The following is a 24,188-nucleotide window of genomic DNA, read 5'->3' as shown; positions in this document are numbered from 1 at the left end:
ATTATAAGATCTTTGCGAAGATCTTGGCAGAAAGAGTAAAGGGATGGTTATCCGAAGTTATTGGAGAAGAACAAGCTGGTTTTTTACCGAATAGACAAATCAAAGACAATTTAAGGACAGTTATAAATGCTATTGAATATTATGATAGGCGTTGTGATAAGGAGGTTGGTTTCTTCTTTGTGGATGCTGAAAAAGCATTTGACAATTTGAACTGGGACTTTATGTTTGCCACTATGGAACAGCTACAAATGGGAGAAAGATTCATAAGAGCAGTGAAAGAAATTTACAGAGACCAGAGTGCAGCAATTGTGGTGAATGACGAGCTGACTAAGAAATTGACTATAGGCAAAGGTACAAGACAAGGTTGCCCACTGTCTCCACTGTTGTTCAATTTGGTTTTGGAAATTTTGATGATACAGATTCGAGAAGATAATGCGATCCGTGGAATAAAAATAAAAGACTTTTCCTATAAGGTCAGAGCATTTGCAGATGATATAATGTTAATTGTGGAAGATCCAATTGAGAACATGCCTAAGGTAATAGAAAAAAATCAAAGAATTTGGAGATCTGGCAGGTTTTTTTGTAAATAAAAAGAAGTCAAAGATACTATGTAAAAATATGACTAAACAAAAACAACAGTTATTAACGGAAATAACAGACTGTGAAGTAACAAGTAAGGTGAAATATTTGGGAATTGAACTGACTGCAAAAAATATAGATCTATTCAAGAATAATTATGAGAAATTGTGGACTCAAATAGAGCAAGATCTGATTAAATGGAATAGATTGAATTTGTCATGGTTGGGAAGAATTGCAGTAGTCAAGATGAATGTGTTGCCAAGAGTGATGTTTTTGTTACAGACAATACCAATTATCCGGGACTCTAAGCAGTTTGAAAAATGGCAGAGGAAAATATCGGACTTTGTTTGGGCAGGCAGGAAGCCTCGGGTGAAAATGAAAGTATTACAGGATGCAAAGGAGAGAGGTGGAATGCAACTGCCCAATCTAAGACTTTACTATGATGCAATCTGCTTGGTGTGGCTGAAAGATTGGATGACACTGAAAAACCGCAAATTACTGGCCTTAGAGGGATACAAAAAAATATTTGGATGGCATGCATATCTGTGGTATGAAAAAGTAAAAGCAGATTCTATGTTTTTGCACCATTACATCCGGAGAAGCCTCTTCACAATTTGGAAGAAGTATGGAGATTACCTTCAGGAAGGAACTCCCTCCTGGGTGGTTCCTTACGAAGTAATAGACCCGAGAACTGTTGATAATGAACAACAATGTTTAACGTACAAGGAAATAACACGAACAGATCTTTCTAAATTAAGAATAAAGATGCAAGAAGAGTTGTCTTTAAGTTATGACTGGTTTCAATATAGACAGGTTAGAGATCTTTACAACTCCGACTGTGCAAAGGGAGGGATAAGAATAGAGAACTCGGAATTAGAGGAAGTAATTTTACAAGAAGACAAAAAGGAAATCTCTAAGGTCTACAAGGTGTTGTTAAAATGGTACACTGAAGATGAGACAGTTAAAGTGCAAATGGTGAAGTGGGCTATAAATTTTAACAAAGAAATAACAATGGAGGCGTGGGAATACTTGTGGAAAAATACGTTGAAGATCACGACATGCACCAATATTAAAGAGAATGTCTATAAAATGATTTATCGTTGGTATTTGACACCAAAGAAAATTGTGCTAGGGAACTTGAATACATCTAATAAGTGCTGGAAATGTAAAAAACATGAAGGATCTTTGTATCATATGTGGTGGACTTGCGAAGTAGCTAGGCAGTACTGGGGGGAAGTAATAAGAGTAATAAGTGAGATTCTACAATTTCAAGTTAATAAGAACCCAGAACTCCTGCTACTGAACTTGGGAATTGAGGACATTCCAGCACAATACAGGACACTGCTATTTTATATGACAGCAGCGGCTAGACTTTTGTACGCGCAAAAGTGGAAAGTACAAGAAGTGCCAACTATTGAGGACTGGATTTACAAATTGCTGTACATGGTGGAGATGGATAAAATGGATTTACAAATTGCTGTACATGGTGGAGATGGATAAAATGACAAGAAAACTGAGAGACCTTGATCCAGGACAGTTTAACACGGATTGGGAGAAGCTGAAACAGTACTCGGTGAAAAAATGGGAGGTGGGAGGAGAACTGTGGCAGTTTGAAAATTATTGAAATATAACAAAAGAAGAGGGAAGTGACTATACTGGGGGGTGGAGAGTTAATTGAAAATTTCTAAGCAATTATTCTATTTGACTACTATACATAGTATTAAGTAATAGAGGTGTTATTATAAGATCTATAAGAATAGAAACTAATTAATTTCATCGCTGGCAGATAATTGTATAATGGAGAATTTATATAATCAAAATGAATGAATGCAAGAAAGGGGGGAAAATATATAGTAGCATACAGAATATAGGTTAAATTGATTGACTCATGCTGAATGTGTATATGGGTTAAAATGATTGACTATTTTTGGCAGATAGTTGTATAATGGAGAAATTAGATAACTAAAATAGTATGAAGATAAGATATGTAGAAGGAAGTAAAGAGTAACATATGGAGTATGGGTTAAATTGATTGACTTATATTGAATGTATGCAATGCTTATAATGTACTTAAAGTTATGTATAATGAGGGACAAATTGTTTGTACCATATAGACGAGACTAGAATGAGCAAGATAGAGTACAGGCTACTAAAATGACTATTGAAGAATATATGCCAGGAATGTATTATTTAGTTGATAAGTTAAAAGGGAAGGGAAATAGAGATAGCACTGTGTTATAATAGATAAGCTTAGAAGAGAGTGAAAATATATGTTTAATAGATAAAATAAGTTTGAAATGAGTAGGGGGAAAATAGACAAAGGGTTGGAAAACTGTTGGAAGTCAATAAAAGGGGGGGAAAGGGAGGGAGTTAGAATTGGAATATTAGAATTTAAAGGAAATTGATTGTAATGGATATTAAATGTTTCTAATCCAATAAATTTTTTTTAAAAAAAGAATGTAAAAGAGGAGCAAAGTGAAAATTTAAAAGATTTGATGTCTGGACTTTTGGCACCATTCGCAAAGGCAACTAAAGAAGAGTTAAAAAGCGATATTTTGGAAGTCTGGCCGACATCTTCAAAGTCTGTAATGAAGCGTCAGCTGCCTCACGAGATTATTATTGACTTTTCATCTAAGAGGATTCGGGACACCATCTTATATAATTCGTACAATGCGGACTTGGATTATTTGGGCAATAAGGTTAAAATATTGAAGGATGTTCCATTTTTGGCTCGTAAAAGAAGATTTAAGTATAAAGGACTTGCGGCTTTCTTGAGGAAATGTGATGTAAAATATAAATGGTTGTTTCCAGAAGGCGTCTGGTTTAGATATAAGGATCAAACCTACAAGATTACATTGGAAGCGCAGCTGACAGACTTTTTGTTCAACCATCAGGAGTTCCAGCAAGAAGAAAGTCCAAAGTCTGAAGGGGAAAGTGGGGGGGAGGAGAGAGCGGGCGCAGCTGCTCCAGCTGCGCAGAGAGAACTGAGACCGAGACGTAGGGGGGGGGGAGGAAAACCTGATCCTGAATATAGTCTGTATTGTATAAGATCTACCAATCTGATAGCATATTAGAAAGTTAACTTTTAAGAAAAATTACAGCATGAAGGGAATACAAGATATGTAGTGTACCCATGTTGAACTGAAATATAAGGCGAAATTGACTCCATGTATGATAATTTGTGTCCGGTGATGCCAGAAAGCATTTGCACTTTAATAGTATTAACTATAGGATTTGGAGCACGGGACACTTTAATTGATTGGTTTGGAGTATACATGACGCCTGTATAATTGAAGCTATTTTGCATTGTAATATGTGGTATAAGTCTTGGCTATATAATAGGAAATAAGTTAATTTATTAATAAATACATTGTTGATTGTAAGATTACTGGGAGGAAATATTATTTATACACGGGAAACTTCTTTTTTCTGCCAGTAGTATTTACCGTGTTGCTCTGTAATTGCTAATTACTAATTTTGGAGCCATGTCTAACTATGAAGGTTTATTAATGTACACTGAAGAAGATAAGACACGTATTATCTCAGAAATGTCATCCACGCGCTTTTCTTTTGAAAGTAGTGGGAGTACTGGGGATATGGATTGGAATAATTTACAGTTCTTAAAGAAGAAACAATTACGTTATCAGTTGCACGCCGGGTCTTTGATTGAGTACTGCAAAATTAATAGGATACCTAGGGGTCTCCGCATACACAAACCTCCAGGCTTATTTAGAGACCAAGAGGAATTTAAAAATAGATGGGCTGCTGTATTGAATAAGTGTTCGATGGACTTGATGTTATTAGTGGTTGAGACAGCACAGGTAGAGGTAAGAAATGTTGGAAAGGACATTGAAGCCTTAGAGACTAAACTTAAGAACAACTTCGAGGAGGAACAATTTAGAAACAAAATAAGAGACATTGATAAACAAGTAAAAGACTTTGAGAATAAGATGAAGGAAATTAAAGTGAAAACATACCAAAGGGATAATAGAGACTATGCAACGGGACGTGTATATAGTTGGTGGAATGAGGATAAAGAAAGTTTCCTGGTCTAACCCCATAACTTATTCCTCAGACATGGAGACTACGGAAGGGGAGGACACGGATACATCAGTAGAAGAAGGAATGTCTACTAGATCCATGTCCACACGTCCTACTAACAAGGCACAAAACCACGGAAATAGGGGCCGTTTTTTACGAGGGGGTCGACCCAACAGGGGGAGACGAACCTGACACCAACAAGAGAGACTGATCTAGTGGTCAATCTCTCCAGTAGAACCCTCTCAGATATAGAAATAATAGTTTTAAACAAAGGACTTGGGTATGTGCCGACCCCATGGTATAATGATTTTCAGACCAGAGTAGATGTCTTTAAATTAATAAGACAAATTAAATTGAGAGCATTTTTTGGTGGAACAACGCCCACACGAATGGAAACGGGCATTTCCATACGTTCCTCCTTCAATCCCACCATTAATAATCCTCATATACAGACCTTTGAAAAAATGTTATTAAAAGAAATTAGTGTCATAGAAGCCCACGAAAGTACCGGATATAACAACTTACCCAAGGGGGAAAGGATTGCCCTAAAAAATCTGACATCTGACAGTTCCATCATAATAAAAGAGGCTGATAAGGGGGGTGCAATTGTAGTGATGGATAAAAAGGATTATATGATGGAAATAAATAGACAGTTACATAACGAACTGGACTACAAACTCATTCCCACGGATCCTGTTAAGAAGACCAGCCTCTTGATCAAGGTGACTGTGGATGAAGCACTAGCCTTAGGATATATCACGGAATTGGAACATAGAGGGTTAATTAATACATCCCCTAGAACGCCAGTTCTGTATATACTACCGAAAATCCATAAAGAGGGGTTTCCCCCACCAGGGCGCCCAATAATATCGGGTAGTAACTCGGTTTTGGAACCATTATCTAGATACTTGGACTTTTTTCTACAGGACTTCGTAAGGAAATTACCTACTTTTCTGCTAGATACAGGGGATTTTATAAGAAAGTTTGAGGGCTTTAAAATACCGGCAGGGGCAATATTGCTTACACTTGACGTTGCCTCATTGTATACTAATATTCCTCTCAAAGAGGCACGTCTAGTGGTAATGGAGACTTTAGATCAGCAGGAAAACCAGCATCCGCCCACTTTCTTTTTAATATCTCTCTTGGAAATAATATTAGAAAACAATTAGTTTAAAGTGGAAGACAGCTTTTATGTCCAACTTCGAGGGGTTGCAATGGGATGCTCCGCAGCACCCTGTATAGCAAACCTCTTTATGGGTCGCTTAGAACGCAATTATTTCTGCAATCCTGCCTATAACCCCTTTTGGAAGGACATCATTATATTTGTTCACTTCATAGACGACCTTTTCCTAGTGACTAATGAGAACGTTATTGTCCAGGAATTAGGGGAATGGATGAATGAAATACATCCAAATATTAAGTTTACCTGGCATGCAAGTAGAGAATCGGTAGACTACTTAGATGTGACAGTATATAGAGGAAGGGATGATACTCTGGCGATGCGACCATTTAAGAAAAAAACAGACAAAAATTCATTACTCCATTATAGATCCTTTCATCCTGGTCACTTAAGGGCTAACTTACCATATGGACAATTTTTGCGGCTCAAACGAAATTCCACTAGGGACTCCGACTATACCAGACAAAGTAATAAACTACAGGAGCAACTTAAACAACGGGGATATCCCGACAGGGTTTTGTGTAAGGCAAGACAACGTGCTGATGAAGCACTTAGAAAGGACTTATTAAAACCAAAAACACGTGTGCATGTGGAACGCATTGTTGGCGTCTTTGATTATAGCAATAAAGCTAATGCTATTAGAAGGGCGGTCTTGAAATACTGGCCACTGGTTAATGATATTCCGGGTTGTGGAACCCCCCCCCCCCCACTAGTAGCCTTTAGAAGGACACGGAATATTAAAGATTGGATAATACATTCGGATTTGAACCATCATATTAAACAAATGGACACAGGGCTACCAAGGGGAGTGTACAAGTGTGGGAGATGTAAACAATGTTCCCTAGTTATGAGCGGAGAGGATGTGAGACAACTGGGAATTAACACAATACGCGAGTTTGTAAATTGCAGTATGGAAGGAGTAGTTTATCTGTTAAAATGCCCATGTGAATTATTATATGTGGGAAGTACTGTACGTTCTGTCAGAACAAGACTTAGTGAACACCAATCTAGAATCAAGAACAACGTATTAGAAGCCCCTTTAGTACAACATTACCAAGAAAAAAAACATAATAGCATGGACATGGTTTTTACTATTCTGTTCAAGACCCGAAGAAGAGAACATACATCTGCAACAAGAGAACTTGGTCAAAAAGAAACATTTTGGATACATAAACTCAATACTCTCGTACCTAAGGGCTTAAATATAGAAAATGATTTTACTTGCTTTTTGGGATAGTGGATTATAGAAGTAGGAGCACTTTAAGGAGGGACAATGTGCAATCTGGGCGTGGATACTGATCTGTAGATAAAACAGTTGCTAGCTAATGGGCTGCACATGAAGGAAATTGACGAATTGGAAATTAACATGAAGAAGTTTATTTGGAAATTCTGAGTGAGTAATTGAATTTGGAGTGCATATTGTAATTGATTGTGAATTGTATGTAACCTATGTGTATAACCTATAATATTGTATGTTCTTCCAGCAACTGTGTTCTTTGAGAAAGAACTTTGGAAACGGACCTTATGGGGATCTGGACCGTCCGTTAGAAAAAACTATGGTCATCAATGTACACCAAAAGAATACAACCAAGGTCTACATGTGATCTGTGACCTTCACAGTGTCTGGGATTACTTCTGGACTGTACCCATATTGAACTGAAATATAAGGCGAAATTGACTCCATGTATGATAATTTGTGTCCGGTGATGCCAGAAAGCATTTGCACTTTAATAGTATTAACTATAGGATTTGGAGCACGGGACACTTTAATTGATTGGTTTGGAGTATACATGACGCCTGTATAATTGAAGCTATTTTGCATTGTAATATGTGGTATAAGTCTTGGCTATATAATAGGAAATAAGCCCGGAAAACCCACAACAACCATCAATAGGAAATAAGTTAATTTATTAATAAATACATTGTTGATTGTAAGATTACCGGGAGGAGATATTATTTATACATGGGAAACTTCTTTTTTCTGGCAGTAGTATTTACCATGTTGCTCTGTAATTGCTAACTGCACCTGATTCCGGCCAGGTGAAGAAGGGGCAGGCATTGCCGCCAGCTCTGTGCCTGATTTGGGCAGGTTGAATGGGGGGAGGGCATTGCCTCCTGCTTCACTTCTCATCCCAACTGGGTGAAGGTGGGGGGGGGTATTGCCACCTTTTACAAAAAAAACCAAAAACTAAAGTTTCTAAAGTATGTGTGGACTATGCCACAAGAACTGATGCATCAGTTATTTTCTTTGTATTTTTTTCTGTCTTGCAATGGTGCTAGTTTAAAAATGCATCCAAGAAAAATTAATATATAATTATTTTGATTCCTACTTTTTTGAAAAAGGAAGTATGCAAATAAAACATTTACTTACTAAAGCATTTTGGTTCTGGATCCCATCCAGATTTGGTGCAAGTAGAGCGTTGCCACTGCTGGGCCTGTTTATTTGCTGACAAAAAGCCATTGATGCATTGGAAGTAAATGGTAGCTCTCTCCCGTTTTGGAAAATAATGATCCTTGTAGTTCTCAGGGACTCCATATACTTCTATATTCTCTGTTTCGGGATAGTCACAGAGTTTTGCTTTGGAATACACAAGAGAGAAAATGTTGAGCCAAAGATAAAAGTCTTCCACTTGATCATTTTTCTCAACTTGATTATGGCAGGGCCACATGTAGAAGAGAGAAATCAGGGAAGGAAAAGTATGGGGGGCTCCACTAGGGAATAAAAGAGGGAGTGGAGAGAGGCCAGTAAACAGACTTTGCTTAATCAAGGAGGGGCTGCAGAACATGAATGGGAAAGAAGAAAATGCCACTTTAAAATGGGACTGTGATCTGCAGGACAATAGCCTGCCTCCTGTAAGTTCTGACTCAATTAATCAACAAATTTCATATATACTCAACTGTAAATTTATTTTATTTTAAAGAATATATTACTTGGAGTCTGACCATTTGGGGGACATTTACTTTGTGAACAAATGAACTGCAAAGGAAGCATCATGTGGTTGCCCAGGAAACACGCAATCTTGGGCACTCCAGCATGGTGAACATGCAACTATTATACATGCATACCCATACTCAAATGAAGCAGTTTAGAATTCTTCATAAAAAGTGAGCATTTCAGAGTGGTCACAGTTTCTGCTCCCAATAGGAGAGCCATTTTCAGACTGAACATAAGACAAAGGTAGATTCAAGTCCAACAATTCCCGTTATGTAAATTGGAGACCCACATTCAGCAAATGTTATTTTTTAGATCTTTTGAGTTGTTGTGGGCACTTCCTATAATAATGAATGGATCATTATTATAACCCTAATCCTACACATTGGTCTACAGAACAAAGCTTGCTGAAGCTTGAAAATGGGTGATTGATGTCACTAAGCATTTTGTAGCATGCCCATGCTGCATTCTTAGCAATGCTCACTCACACTTTTGGTTTCTGCTTATGGCTTTATGTTGTGTTACTAATCCAATAGCACAATATGTTATTGTTGGTCCATCCCAACCAAGCGTTAAAGACCACCCTGTTCTGAAATCCTCCCCATCTGCATTCTACCTTTCCTTTCCACATGTCCTGGCTCTTTCTGAATCATCTTGCTTTGATACATCAAGACCAGCTCATGTCTAGTCAAATTAACTTCTCCATTTCATATCTTACAAAGGGAGCTTGACTCTCAAAAGCTTATAACCTGGAAATCTTGTTGGTCTTTAAAAGAGCTGTTGTAGCATAGTGGTTAAGTGTATGAGCTGTGAATCAGCACTCTGCTGGTTTGAATCCTACTACTGCCATGAGCTAAGTGGATGGCCACTCCTCTCAACTTCAGCTCCTCACCTGTATTGTGGGGATAAAAATAGCACTGACTTTATTCACTGCTATGAGTGGGGCACTAATCTGTCCAGAAGAGCAGTATAAAGCATATTATTATTATTAAGATGCTACTGGACTCAATCTTGCTTTTCTACTGCTACCCACCTGAATTGTTCTCCATTTCAGTGTAATGAATCCCACAGTGACTGCATCACCATCCCCACTGGCAATCCAAATCTTTTAAAATCTTGACAGGTGGCATTCATCTCCCACCCTCTCCTTGACAAACCAGCAGTCCTAGCACATTGGAAGGGTTCAACCAATCTGAATGAACTTGTTGTGCCATTTTTATGCAGACCATGATTGCTCCTTTGGTATGTGTTGCTACAAAGGGATATGACTTTGCCACAGCCTCCATCCATAGGGTGAGCTATATGTGCAAGGATACAGAATCAGTGCCTGCTTCAGGGTGGTGGGCAGAGACTGCTTGGGGCCCCTCATCCTGCCTGCTGCCATCACCATTTGTCCTACCATTATTGCATCCTTCACTCATGCTTCTTTCCTGCCCACCCACTTATACTCCTCCCCACTGGCTGCACAGCCTTTCCCCATCCACTCACACATCCCCCCACACTTGCTTTCACAGCTAATCAGAACCCCCCGAATCATGCTGCCCAGGCAGGTAGGGAAAGAACGCAGCTGGGGATGTGTAGCAGAGCATCTGATTTGCATACAGAGTGTCACAGGTCCGGTCCCAGGGATGTCCAGAGCAGGTATTAGGTAATGTAAAAGACGTCTGCTTGAGACCATAGAGAGTCACTGCCATTCTGAGTAGACTATTCTGACCTTGATGGACCGATGGTTTCAACATAGGGCCACTTCACATGGGCAGAGCACAGCAGTAGCACTGAGTGGGGATGCTGCATGTGTCTTTCCCCTAGGCAGGAGAAGGGCAACAATGGAGGGGGGAGCTAGAGTGCAGGCTGACAGGAAGGGACAATGGGGGCAGAAGTGGGCCCTAGGCTTTGACAGATGCTCTGGCTTGGGAAATGTTGTATATGGTTCTGTACAGATTACTGCTTACAGATTCTGCCCAATTGCCCAGTACTGGATACCTACACCACATACTGATTTTTTAAAAATCAGGTGCCAATGCCTGCCCCCTGCCTTCACCCAGCTGGGATGAGGAGCAAAGAAGGTGGCAATGCCCCCCCCCCTTCACCCAATTGGGATGAGGAGTGAAGCAGGAGGCAATGCCCTCCCCCCATTCAACCTGCCCAAATCAGGCACAGAGCTGGCGGCAATGCCTGCCCCTTCTTCACCTGGCCAGAATCAGGTGCAGAGCAGGAGGCAATGCCCACCCCTGCTTCACCTGGTCAGGATCAGGTGCAGCGGAGGTGGCCGTCCCCACCCCCCCTGCCTTCATCAGGGATCAGTGATAGAGGAGGCGTGAATGCCCACCTGCCCACCTTTCCCTTTCTAGAGCCCGTAGTATTTTTTCCCACAATGTGCTTGTTGCTAGTCTGACATAATTTGATGGTTATATTTTTTTCTTATAAGAGAAAAATGACATACTGCCATTGGAAATGATGCTTCAGTGGGGAGATTGAGTTGCTGAAAGAGATCTCATATGTCTCTGGGCACACCTCTGTGTTTCTTTAGCAGAGAGAAGCCCCAGCTATATATAGCCCCTCCCTTCATACTCAACCTGTCCTGTCTGCCATAATGATGGGCATTTAATTCATACACCATGATACGGTCTGTGTTGACCTATAACTGTGTTCAGCTTTTGACTCTGAAGACACTGCTGCAAGGGTGGGAGCTACTTACAGACACATCTCGGTTGTGGTATCCAGCCATCCTTGGTACACTTGGAAGTTGTTCCTTGTCTTTCAGGCTTATAGCCATTATCACACTCTATCTGGATTGGTTGTTCATGTGAGTACTGCTCCTGGTGAGGATTGACTCTGCCATTATTGACTTCTGGACGTGAGCATACAATTTCTGTGGAGGAATAGATATTTAGTCACAAGAAGTTTGGCAGAAAGTTTCATGCTTGACTCTTATTTGATGACTAATAAGTATTATCACTGTGTAATGTAAAATATGTAAATGGTTTTTTAAAATCCTCTTAAGAGATTAGCTGAGATTCTGGGAGCAGTATGCATATGACAATTAGTCTAGGAAATGTTATGAAGAAAGACTGAAGATGCAGGGTGTCCTTAGAATGGGGATGGCCAACTGGCATTGAGTTCCCAAAGTAAGTTTATTGTAACCTGGCTAAATCTACCTTGATGTGCCCTCAACTTCATTCATAGGAAAAGGGAAGGTGTTTCCAAATATGGCGGGAGATGATGAATATCAACCCTTTAATAATAGTAGCCCGACCACTCGTAACAGCATGTGATAGCGCTTCTTCCTGTTGTCACTAAATGTATCATAGACCCTGAATACTCAGGAGGGAATAAGGCTTTGTCCGACATTTTTGGCCTCCAGAACATATCTAAAAAAAATATAGCCCTAAGATACGGTTGCCAGCCATACGGTTGCCAGCCGTACGGACACACAGTGGTGTCTGGAGATCTCCTGAAATTACAACTGATCTCCATGCCACAGAGAACAGTTCCCCTGGAGAAAATGGCTGCTTTGGAGGGTTCCCTCCTCTCCAGGCTCCCCTTCCCAAATCTCCAGGAATTTCCCAACCTGGAGCTGGCAACCCTACCCTAAGAATACAGAAGCGGGCCACCTCTGAGCTAGGCAAGTTAAGGTTAAAGAACAGAAATAGTTTCCTAGTTTTCGCATATTTACAGAGTACTCAGAAGTACAGATCTTCATTGAAACATTCGTTAACCACCAAAGCAAATATGTTTAATTTTTAGGTATATTACAACTTAACCAAATTCATAGATCCAGAGGAGTTAGCCGTGTTAGTCTGTAGTAGCAAAATAGAAAAGAGTCCAGTAGCACCTTTAAGACTAACCAACTTTACTGTAGCATAAGCTTTCGAGAATCACAGTTCTCTTCATCAGATGCATCTGACAAAGAGAACTGTGGTCATTATACAGGTAAGATATGTAATTGTCAAAAAATCCAGGACAGTTGCTTTTGAAAATTTTTATCCAAATCTAGAAAAGTATTTTCCCAAAAAAACAAAACAACAAACACAAATGGATATAAGAAGGGTTGTTGCATTGCCCTTGGCAACTGGTGGTAGGAAGCAGGAGACAGTAAGTGGTGGGAGGGTTTATTACTTTTAGTATTCAGTATTTCCGATAATGATGTTATCATGCTGGAACTGCACTGGTATTTGGGCAAAAACTCTTATGGTTTTTGCTCAAATACCAGAGCTTCGCCCAGCAACATGATAACATCACTTCCAGGTGTACAGATGACATCATTGTGTCACCAGCAGTATCATAACATCACTCAAAAGTGCCGGATGGAAGGGGTAAGTTCCTCCATTTCCTCCAAGCACTGCCCTCTTCCCTTTTCTCTCTTTCTGCTCATAGGTCCAGAGACTTAGTTTTATCTTTAGGTAGTTAGCACAGTCACTTTAATTTATAATGTAATGGTCCATCATGCCAGACTCCAAATAAAGCTGAAAAGAGCATGGTTCTTCACACCTTTTGATATGTTCCTGAAAACCAATCTGTTTATGTGATATATCTAAGTGTCTCAGAGCCAAATTAGAAGAGATTCCTGACACGTGGAGGACACACATCCATTTCCTGCAAGTTTCTACGGGAAATGTAGTGAGAAGGAACCTCTTTCAGGGAGAAGAGGGAGAATCCTCCCTCTCCCTGGCAGAGGTTCTTTCTCTAGGCATCTCATCTAGCCTGCTCGGCTCCCTCTCTCCACTGCCAGCACGCTTGCACCCCGAGTGCATTTAGGGGAGCAAGGGGAGCCCACTGCCCTAAATGCACTCAGAAGCTGAGGGTGCTGGCAGCGGTGAGAGGGAGCTGCTGGCGAGATTGGCTCCCTGTCCCTCTCACCGTCGCCAGCACACTTTGCGCCTGAGCGCAAGAGAGCAAGGGGAGCGTGCTTCCTCTCGCTGCTGCCAGTGCGCTCCCCTTGCTCCCCTAAATGTCATGGAAACTTGCAGGAAACTGACGTGTGTCCTCCACGTGTCAGGTATCTCTTCTAGTTTGGCTCTCACTTCCATGGTATCCACTCAGGTGCACATACATAAAAACAGATGTGTTAACACTAGAGGAATCATTTAATGTACTCTTCAAGGAGCCTGACATCCCAGGACTAAGAGCCAAGCTACAAGTGATGCCTTACACAGATTGGACACTTGTCAGCTTCCTTCAAGTTTTGATGGGAAATGTAGGCGTCCTGGTTTTACAGCTTGGCTCTCCATTACAGCTGCAAGACCAGGATGCCTACATTCCCCATCAAAACTTGAGGGAAGCTGACAAATGTCCAACCTGTGTCAGGCGTCACTTGTAGTTTGGCTCTCAGACTCTTGTCTCCACTGGGCTCCATAGAAGTAATCATTCACTCACAGAATAGCCACCCTCTGCATAGCCAAGTACTGAACTCCCAATCAAAGCCAGAATTAAAGGCCACAAGCCAATGAGAAAGTTTGCATGAAACAAACATCCACAGCAACTGGTCTTATTTACATCTTTTGTAGGTAACCTTAGTATATAGGTAACCCCAAACTGAGTTTATGCACTTTTTTCAAAGGTCTCCTTTTTCAAGGTCAGCCTGATTTGCTTTTTGTCTTCTTTGGATGCCCTTTTCCCTGTTTGCTTATTTTCCTTTGTAGGCCTTATTTCATACAGTTGGAGCTGCTGTTTTTGTCCTGCTGGATCCTGTGTTGCCCACTACACTTCCTCTTTCCCTTATATTTTTCCTCCTTTCTGGGAGAAACCTTGTCCGTACTTTTGTAATTCCAGTGGATATCACCACCACTGTAACTCATTTCAGGACAGGACGTCTTGAGTTTCTTTCTGCACCCTCACTTAAACATACACTAGCAGAGTCAGTGAATTCTTATTGCACTTGCACAACTTCACAATCTCTGGTGTGTGGCAGGTCTAGAATCAAAACCGCTTATGATACGGACTGTGTGCAAGTGAATATTGCTACATTTGTCTAAGTGTTTTTGTAGTGTTATTTATGGTCTGTGCTTTAATTTTAATCCCACTATTCATTTATTTGCTGGCACTGAAACTGCAGTCATTTGTGGTTTAGCTTTCCCATTATTTAGGGTATGGGAAATAAGAAAGCTACTACTTCTAGTACTTCCCTGTGTTGCCCTGAATCATTTGTAGTGTTTGCTTGCATATGTTTACATTGTTTTACCTCTATTAATTTGTTTAGTAGAAGCAAAGCCTTTTTATGATCCTTGAGTTCCTTGTCTTGTTAATTCCCCATGATAGAGGTGCGTTTTTGTTAATTCCCTACTGTGCTAGTTAAGTCATCAGGGGGGCTTCAATCCAGGACTCCCCTCCGCCTCACTCCTGCTATAATTTCCCAATAGCAAGAATAGCACCCTCCATGGACCCCAGTATACATAGATGCCTGCTCATATGTTAAACCTTTAGGTGCCTCTTTGCACTCTCAAGATGTGCTTAGAGTACTACAATTAGTGAAGGGGGGGCAAACATGGGTATTTGGATAACAAGATGGCTTCGTGCTACTACCCCCATTGCCTTTTCTTGCACTGTTGTAGAAGAGTCATTCCCTCCTGTATTTGAGAGAAGAGGTAATTTCTCTTCAAAGATAACACATGCCACTAAGGTTGCCAACTGCAGGTTCAGAAATTCTTGGAGATTTGAGGGGGTGCCAAGGAGGCTAGGTTTGGTGAGAGGAAGGACCTTGTGAGGTCTAATACTATAGAGTCCACACTCCAGAGTAGCCATTTTCTCCAGGGGAACTAATTTCTCTGGTCTGGAGATCAGTTGGAATTCTGGGAGATCTCCAGGCCTTACTTGGAGGTTGGCAGCCTTACGTGCCACTCAACTTTTTTTTAAAAAGTGCTTTTAATAAAAACAATGTATGTATAAACAACAAAAGCTTGCCACTCCAATTAATCACAGCTCACTTGATTAAACCGATTAAAAGTTTGATGAACATAACCTAATTGTCTATATGTTATATTAGAAGAAAATGGAACCATACTGACCTGTACACTCGAGCCTTGTACTCCATCCATTCTCACTACATACTGCAACAGATCTGTCAATGGGTTTATATCCATTGTGACAGCTAAACTGTAATTCATCACCTTCTTTATAAATGTCCTTTAATGAAGTTATATAACCATGAACAATATTTCCTGATTCGCAGATTATTTCTATTGATAAAAAATAAACAAAATCCCTGTTATTATTGACAGCAGGCAGAAATCAAAGATACTTCTCCAGTTAGGAGTAAGATCAGTTAAATGTAGCTACAGTTCTGGAGCTTTTAAGTGCTGTATGAAGTGAAGGACTGGTACTCTGTTCCTTGTTCCTGGTCTCGGGTTACAGAGGGGGTTTACAATAAAGTTAGAGAGAGAGAGAGGAAGACACACTATAGTACTCTATCTGATGCTATCCCTTTAATGTGTAGATTGCTACTCTCAGGGAACTACCTCCTTTTTCTTCATCTCCCTCACATGCACACACACACACACACTCTCCATCTTGCCACCATGGAGGACACAGAGCTTGCTCCCTGTATCCACCAGCATCATAGTTTTGATAGATTAGATTCTATCTCCTCTTTCCTATCCCAACTGGAGTTCCTAAATAAAAGGACCCTTATTTTCTTTATGGAAGTAAGTGGACTTTGGTCCATTCCACACAGCACACTTTAAGCTGGCGATGCTGAGCATTTATGCCGACTGGTGCTGAAACGGCTTGGGGTCCCATCGTTCTGTACTGCATGACCTCAAGGTGATTTGGTGTCTGCTGACAAGTTGAGATGTGTCTGTTTGGAGCCGCTTTTTGTGGGGGCTGGCACTGACATAATTTTTTCAAATTATTTTTTCACATGCGTCATAAGGTTGTAATGTTGGAACCCATTCCCTCCCTCCCATTCCTGTATTTGCTGATTGGGTTGTCCCATGCCCATTGGAGAGGCAATTGGTGGCAGAGTTCTAGGGGAAAACATGTACTTTTTGTGCTTGTTCTACTCTCATTCATTTTTTTTACAGCCAAGCCAGGAAAAGGTTAGAATGCTGCTGCTTCATTCCCGCCCAACAGTTTCCCTGCTGCTTTGTTTTGGAAACTGCTGTGCAAAATGCCTGGGTTCCCCCCCACCCCACTATGGCATTAGGAGAAGCCTGAAACATACCAGGAGGGAGGGAAAAGCAGCCATTTAACCCTTTCCTGGCTTTTAAAGCCACCAGGGAATAAGCAGCGATTTAAAAAAAATATTTTCATTGAACCTGTAAAATATAAATATAATAAATTTGGATAAACAAACATAACACAGTCATTAAACCATATGATTAATAAAGCTAAAAATTTCCTATCTAAAACATCAGTTACATTATTATGAACTACCTACCAATGAAGATAATGTATAATACAATCATTTAACATAAATATAGCAATCCATTCACCAAATCAAAACAATAACCATTTTGGGTAAAAGGGGCTGCTTGGAAAAACTTAATATTCCATCATATATTCATGTCTGCATGAACTTTTCTACCGAGTAGCAGCAACATTACTATTAGTATTCATTTCTGGCTCTGAAAAATAAATAAATGAGAGTGCACTCATACCCCGAGGAATGAAGGGGAAAGCAACCATTTAACCCTTTCCTGGCTTTTAAAGCCAGCAGGGAATCAACAGCAACCATAGGACTCATTCCTGGCTTTGAAAAAAAAAATAAGAGAGTGTGTGCATTCCTGGGAGAAAGGAAGCAGAAGCAGCCTTATAACCCTTACTTTGCTTTACTGATAAAAATGTGGAAAAGGAGTTCAGACAGCTGAGGAGGGTGGGAGTGGTCACCAGTAGGCAGACCAATCAGCTCCTGGGAGAAAGGAAGAGGGGGGCACGAGAAGCAGAACAGAAGTTTTTGATTCTGCATGGACATAACAAGCTCCAGCAGCGACTGGACAGCAGCTTCAAAAAAATCACAGAATGTGCGCAAGAGAAAAAAATGGGGAAAAGATGTACAAAAACTGTCTCAGATTCCCATGACTCCCTCACACATGCAGAACATGGGAAGCAGAATAGATTCTGAAATGCTGTAAAGTAACCATGCAGAAAATACCTCTGTGTGAGTTTATTGCCTCATCAGCACACATGCAAAATGCTTAGCTGTGCTGCCTGAATTGCTTTGCTTTACTTATTTATTTATTTATCCTACATTGCAAAAATTCAGTTTTGGGCTCAACCTATTAAATCTACTAGGCTACACTGCCTTGATACTGAAGCAATCTGTATTTAAGGAGTTAAAAGCTGTCTTGGCAGCTGAAGAGAGAAAGCGTGGACCGGGCAATTTTAATTGAGAAAGGAGTGCTGAAAGAGAAAAGAAAGAGAGGCTTTAATTTTAAGTGCTGAAGGCAGGATCAAAGAGAGGATATGAATCAATAGGAAGAATGGCTGAGGAATCAGAACAAAAGCACAGATTCACCTTGCTAAAACAAGGCACCTACTCACTCTGGAAAGCAAGACTGGATTGCACTTGAGGTTGAAGGGTTAACCAAAGTGATGACTAATAACCTGCCCACTGAGATGCAGCAAAAGACAGTGGAAGGTGAAAGACACAAATGCCAGAAGTATGATTATGGATTCTGCAAGTAACAATTTTCTGGATAGCCCAGGTGAGCCTGATCTTGTCAGATCTCAGAAGCTAAGCAGGGTCGGCCTTGATTAGTAATTGGATGGGAGACTTCCAATGAAGACCATGGATGCAGAGGCAGGCAATGGAAAACCACCTCTATTCCTTTCTTGCCATGAAAACCCCACCAAAGGTCACCATAAGTCAGCTATGACTCGAGGGAACTCTCTGCTGCCGCATAAAAGATTTACCTACCAATAAGCAAATGTACAAACTTCTAAATGCTAGACAAAAAAGAACAGGTTGGGCTCCTCAATCTAGTTTGATGACTAAGATGTACCAGCAAAAATATATTGAGTAAACATCCTTTGAATCACATGTGCACAGGCTATGCAAATTGTTCCCTGAGATTCAGTGCTCTGAATTTCCAATTAATGATGGCATGAAACGATCAGTGTTGTTTTCTAGTATGCCAGAATCATACAGGCACATGATAAGCAGCTTACAGACTAAACAAACATTGGATTTTCAAACAGCTTTCTATGCCTTCAATGAAGATATTATAAGTTGGGAGTTAAATGGAAATAAAATAATGCATGTTAAGAAAGCTCATTGTGTTTCTAGCAAGGGCTATAGTGGAAACTCAAGGCTTTAATTCGTGTAGACAAAGAGAAAGGCAGGTTACCTAGACAACACCATTAAGGCCAATTATCCCATCAAAGGAAAGGGGCTGAAGTATTCCCAGGAAACCTGAGCACAGATGCTTTGTTTGTGACCAAGAAGGATATTGGTCATAAATATTTGATCCTGGCATATGAACATCCAGATGACAGTAGTACACTAGTACATCACTTGAGCAACATGTTGAATTAAAGAGGCTAGGCCATGTGACACACTAATTAGGCATGAAAACACAAAGAGATGAAGACGGAAGTTTTCTCCTTAACCAAGAACAAAAGATCAAAGACATTATAAAGTTCCTAAAGATGGAAGATGCTTATTCTCCTACGACTCCCATTCAGTTAAGCTATGTGAAAGACCCTGAGGAAAGGAAAGCACTACCTATATCAAGCAGCAGTAGGTAAGCTTCTATACATTAACACACTAACTAGACCTGACATCAGTGCTGCAGTAGGATTTCTACGCAGGAAGAATTCTTCAGCAACATACAAAGATTGGGACACAGTTGAAAGACTTGTAAGATACCCAAAGGGAACTGCATGCTTCAAACTCAATCTACCAGACACTGAAAACCCTAAACTAGAAGCATACACTGATGCTAACTGGGCAGGAGACCAAAAAGATAGGGCCTCTACTAGTGGACACCTTTTTTCCTTTGGCGCAGATCCATCAGTTGGTCCAGCAAGAAGCAAGGCGTGGAAGCTGAATACCTATTAGCATCACTAAATTGTCAAGAAGCAGAATGTCTACTTCTACTATTCACAGATCTAGGCACAGATACTCCAAATCCTATACCAATCTATGAGGACAACGAAGCTCACGTCAAGTTTTCACAGCAAGAAAATGTGAATCAGCACAACAAGCATATCACAGGGTGAAGAAACTACAAAATAAAAACATAGTCAAGCTGATCTACTGCCATATTGAGCAAATGACTGCTGATGCTCTGACTAAACCACTCACCAAGGTTCGCTTCAAGGATCTACAACAGAAGATGAACCCCCCTGGATCCGACTAAGTGCCAGAAAGAGGGGGATTGTAAGAAGTGAATGACTTGCACGCGGCCCCTTGTTCCTGGTCTCAGGTTAAAGAGAGGGATTAGAGGGATAGTGAGGAAGACAATCTGTTCTATCTGATGCTATCCCTTTGATGTATAGATTGCTACTCTCAGAAAACTTCCTTCCTTCCTTCCTCCTCCTCCTTCATCTCCCTCACGTGCACACACATACTCTCCATCCTGTTATGTTGGAGGACACAGGGTTTGCTTCCTGTATTTGCCAGCATCCTAGCTTAGATAGATTTGATTCTCTCTCTCCTCTTTTCTAATCTGAGTGGAGGTCCTAAATAAAAGGACTCTTATTTTCTTTACTGAAGTAAGTGGACTCTGTATGAATTTATTGCCTCATCAGCAGGCATGTACAAATGTGCTCTCTGAATTGCTCTGTTTTACTTATTTACTTATTTATCCTACATTGCCAACCATTCCCAGGCTCTGAAGATGAACTGTGGATATTTCAATGAGCATTTACAGCCCTTAGAGGAGTTCTTTCAGACTCTCTTTTCCCATCTTGTGGGCCAAGGGCAGAGGAAAACTTAGAACTATTTCTCTGCAGGCCTCACTCTGCCTGTCTCTCCTCAAGATTTCAGCATGAGGTTTAGCAGAGAGTATCTGTGAGGATTTCAGAGTAATATGGTGAATGCCCAAGTTATAGCAGTTTCAGACATTTTTCTTTGAAGCACAGGGCTCTTATTATCTAATTTTGTACTGAAGCACCAATGATAATGTCAGAAACTGACAGCCTTTACCTGCTTTCCAGAACGTGGCATAAAAAATGAAGTACCAAAAGAAATATTTTTTTTCCTTTGGGGGCAATAGATATTTTTAAATAGTAATTCACTTTTTAGTTTTACTCCTCACTAGACACTATTGCACAGAAAAACAATATTTTTTCCCATTGTATTTTTAAAATATTTTGAATTATTTTTGTTTCCTCTTTTATTTTATTCCACTTGGGATACACCAGTCCTCCAGTCTACATGACCCACAATGTACTCCACCTGGAGTGATTTAAGAAAAAACTTTAAAAGCTATGTAAAATATTTTAAAACTTTTTAAAAGACTTGCTTACCATGGAAAAAATGCTTGTTCCTTTAATATGTATTTTTATTGCCTTTCTGCAGAAGAACAACAGCATTCCTTGAAATTTTTTACATTGCTCAAAGGAATAAGCTATATTTTCTTCTGAGGAAATGGCTATTATGTGTTCATGATGAATGCAACCAAGGAGTGAATGAAATGTAGATTAAGCCAGAAGAAGTCTTTATGTAGAAATAGATTCAAGCTTTCTCCCAAGACCTTATATACATTTGTATATCTAACTTTTCAACTCCCTCTCCAATAATACTAGGACATAAAATGAAATTAATGAATAATCATTTTAAAATAGACCAAAGAAAATATTTTTATGTCATTACTCAACATATAATTAGCATATGGGACTCACTGCCACAAGGTATTGTGATGACCATATGATGGATTTACATAGCTTTAAAAGCTTAAAGCAATTTATGGAAAAAGGTCTATAAATTGCTATTATACATGATAGCTAACTAAAACCTCTGAATTCAAAGACTTATTGGGGCATCTGGTTGGCTGGATTGGGGAACCGGTTGCTGGACAAGATAGACATTTTGCCTCAACCAGCAGGTGGGGCTCTGTGTACATTCTCCTATTATCTACACCTGTCGCAAGAATGATGGGATGGAGAAGAACCTTGATACTATTAAAGTTGGCCTTCTCTCCCTAGGAAAACTCTCCAGGCATTGCAAGATTGATGGCTTACAATGATGCAACAAGCTGCACATATAGATGGAAAAATATTAACATCCTCTTGAAGAATGGGAGTTCCTGTGGACCCAACAGCAGTCAGTATGCTGTTTAGTAAGCCACTATAAAGGGTGGCTTAGTTGGAACAGTTCAGTGGTGAAAACTAAAATTATTTATCAGCAAAATGTTGTAATACTATGTTAAAAGGGGGAGAGGTGTTCTTTTGTCCTTACCTTCACATGTTGGTACACCTGGATGCCATTGTCCCGCATCTGCACAAACAATTTGTTTGGATCCCACAATTTTGAATTTTGCATTGCATTCAAATCGTACAGCCTGTCCAAACATAAATTCTTGGTCCAACGAATGTATTCCACTCATAACAATCCTCCCATTTTCTGGTGGCGTTACTGGGAAACACTTCTTTACTGTAAAACAAGTGTATTGTTTATCAAATTGTTGTTAAAATATCAGCAAGAAATCAATCTAAGATGAGTCAGAGAGTTACTGCAACACTGAAAGAAAAGGAGATTAGTTCAATAAAGCCACCTTATCCCAGCAAACGCCATATTGATATCTGAAGTAGATGGCTAAAGCTGCTTGGGTAAAGCAAAGAATGACACAAGCTACTTGGTAGGAAGCTTTATGGAGTAATCAACTAAACATCATGTATTTCAGAGTCACTATCAGACAAGTATATTGTATATAGATCCAAATTATGGGATTCTTGCCGAAGATTAGATGGCTTTTTAACAAACAGTATTAGTAAAATTCATTGCGTGTCATATGAGTGGCAATAGGTAAATAGTTCATGTATGGAGGCAGTATCCTTCTAAATCCTTCTAAATCCTTCTAAATCCTTCTAAATCCCAGATGTGCGCATTGCCTTGGAGATTACAGCTGGATCTACATATGGTTCTGCCATGTCAGGCAATGGTGTGAAGGCATTCCAAAATTAAGACAACAGGATAAGGAAGGGGAAAAGTAAGTAAGGGTTGCCTGGTAACCAGCCAGAGATAGGGGCATAGACACAGAGGGGCTTGCTATTGGTGGCATCATGACAACACTTTCAGAGAAAACCCACATGTGATATCATACCTCTCTAGGAATCACCTGAAAGGCTATGGTAAAACTGTAAAATTTCTAGCAATTCCTAGAGAGAACAGACATCACTTCCAGGTGTTCTATGGAAGTGATATCACACCATCAGGCCAATGGCCATTTTTTGTTTATTTTTCACCCAGGGCCACTCTGAGCAGTGATTAAAAAATGGGGTTTGGGGATGGGGAATATCCTATCCACACTAGGACCATGGCAAATCTAGGAAAAGGTAATCTTTGGCCCATATGGCAATCCTCTCCTAGGTGAGCAGTTTTGGAAAGCTTTTTTTGTGAAACAATGGTTCATAGCGAAGCATAAAATAAAACTAGAAAAAGACTTGGGTCCAGCCAATCTTTGCATGAAGAAAACAATTATTTAAAGTGTTGCCAATCTCAGGGAGGGGTGTATGTGTGCAGTTCTTATGGAATTATGACTGAAGAAAATGCCAGCTTCAGACGGGTATCACATCCCTGCTGAGCTCCCTTCCCTCCCCAAACTCTGCTGTCCACAAGTTCTGCCCCCAAATATCCAGGAATTTGCCAACATGAAATTGGCAAACCCAATTCTGCACATGCAAAGGGGAGAGTTTCACTGGCTCTCCCCAACTCTGGAGCCCTCCCTCTTCTGAAGGGACTTTTTGAGGTGCTGCAGTGCTTATCAACATGGTATTAGAAAAGTTCCTGTATCTCCAGGTAAAACATTTATTGGACAATCCCAAGGTCAAGTTGGGACTCAAGCGAGACATGACAGCATTTGAATTTCTTTTAAAACAACCCATGACATCTCACAAAGGACTAATATCCAGAATTTATAACATACTTTATTCTAAAGTAGAGAATTCTCCTCTACCATACCAAAGGAAATGGAATAAAGACTGTAGTATCACCTTGTTGGACACTCAGTGGGATGCCATTTGGCATGGGAAAACACTACAAGCCACTACAACATGGTACACAACTCCTCTTTTGTCCATCACATCAACCCAGACATCCAGCCACTTTGCTGGAGACATCGTGGCTCAGACTATTTCCATTGTTGGTAGAAATGTCTAAAAATCCAATCTTACTGGGAAATGATCATTTCACAGATTCAAATCATTACTGCTTATACAGTCTCCATGCAGCCAACTTTAATCCCCTTAGGCCTTTGGGAAGATCCTACGAGTCCCACAGTCAGGAAAAATCTAATCCTGACAATGCTCTCAGCTGCAAAATCATTAATAGCATCATCTTGGAAAAAAAGAAATATT

The 24,188-nt window shown here is 40.2% G+C and overlaps 1 protein-coding gene across 2 annotated transcripts in view; it reads right to left on the bottom strand.

The window, feature by feature from the left end:
• CFH (complement factor H) overlaps positions 1-24,188 on the bottom strand; it is a 108,280-nt gene that overhangs the window by 72,630 nt on the left and 11,462 nt on the right. For both annotated transcript variants that reach the window (XM_054981646.1, XM_054981647.1), the window contains exons 5-8: positions 22,072-22,266; positions 15,737-15,907; positions 11,431-11,604; positions 8,172-8,378 (exon numbers count right to left, since the gene is read on the bottom strand). In XM_054981646.1, coding sequence (XP_054837621.1) covers positions 8,172-8,378; positions 11,431-11,604; positions 15,737-15,907; positions 22,072-22,266 — 747 coding nt within the window. The remainder of the gene's footprint in view (positions 1-8,171; positions 8,379-11,430; positions 11,605-15,736; positions 15,908-22,071; positions 22,267-24,188) is intronic.

The sequence above is a fragment of the Eublepharis macularius genome, chromosome 5 (assembly GCF_028583425.1).
Source record: "Eublepharis macularius isolate TG4126 chromosome 5, MPM_Emac_v1.0, whole genome shotgun sequence".
Lineage (NCBI taxonomy): Eukaryota > Metazoa > Chordata > Lepidosauria > Squamata > Eublepharidae > Eublepharis > Eublepharis macularius.
Note: the sequence above shows the minus strand (reverse complement) of the source record. Positions and strands in the feature narration are given on the sequence as shown.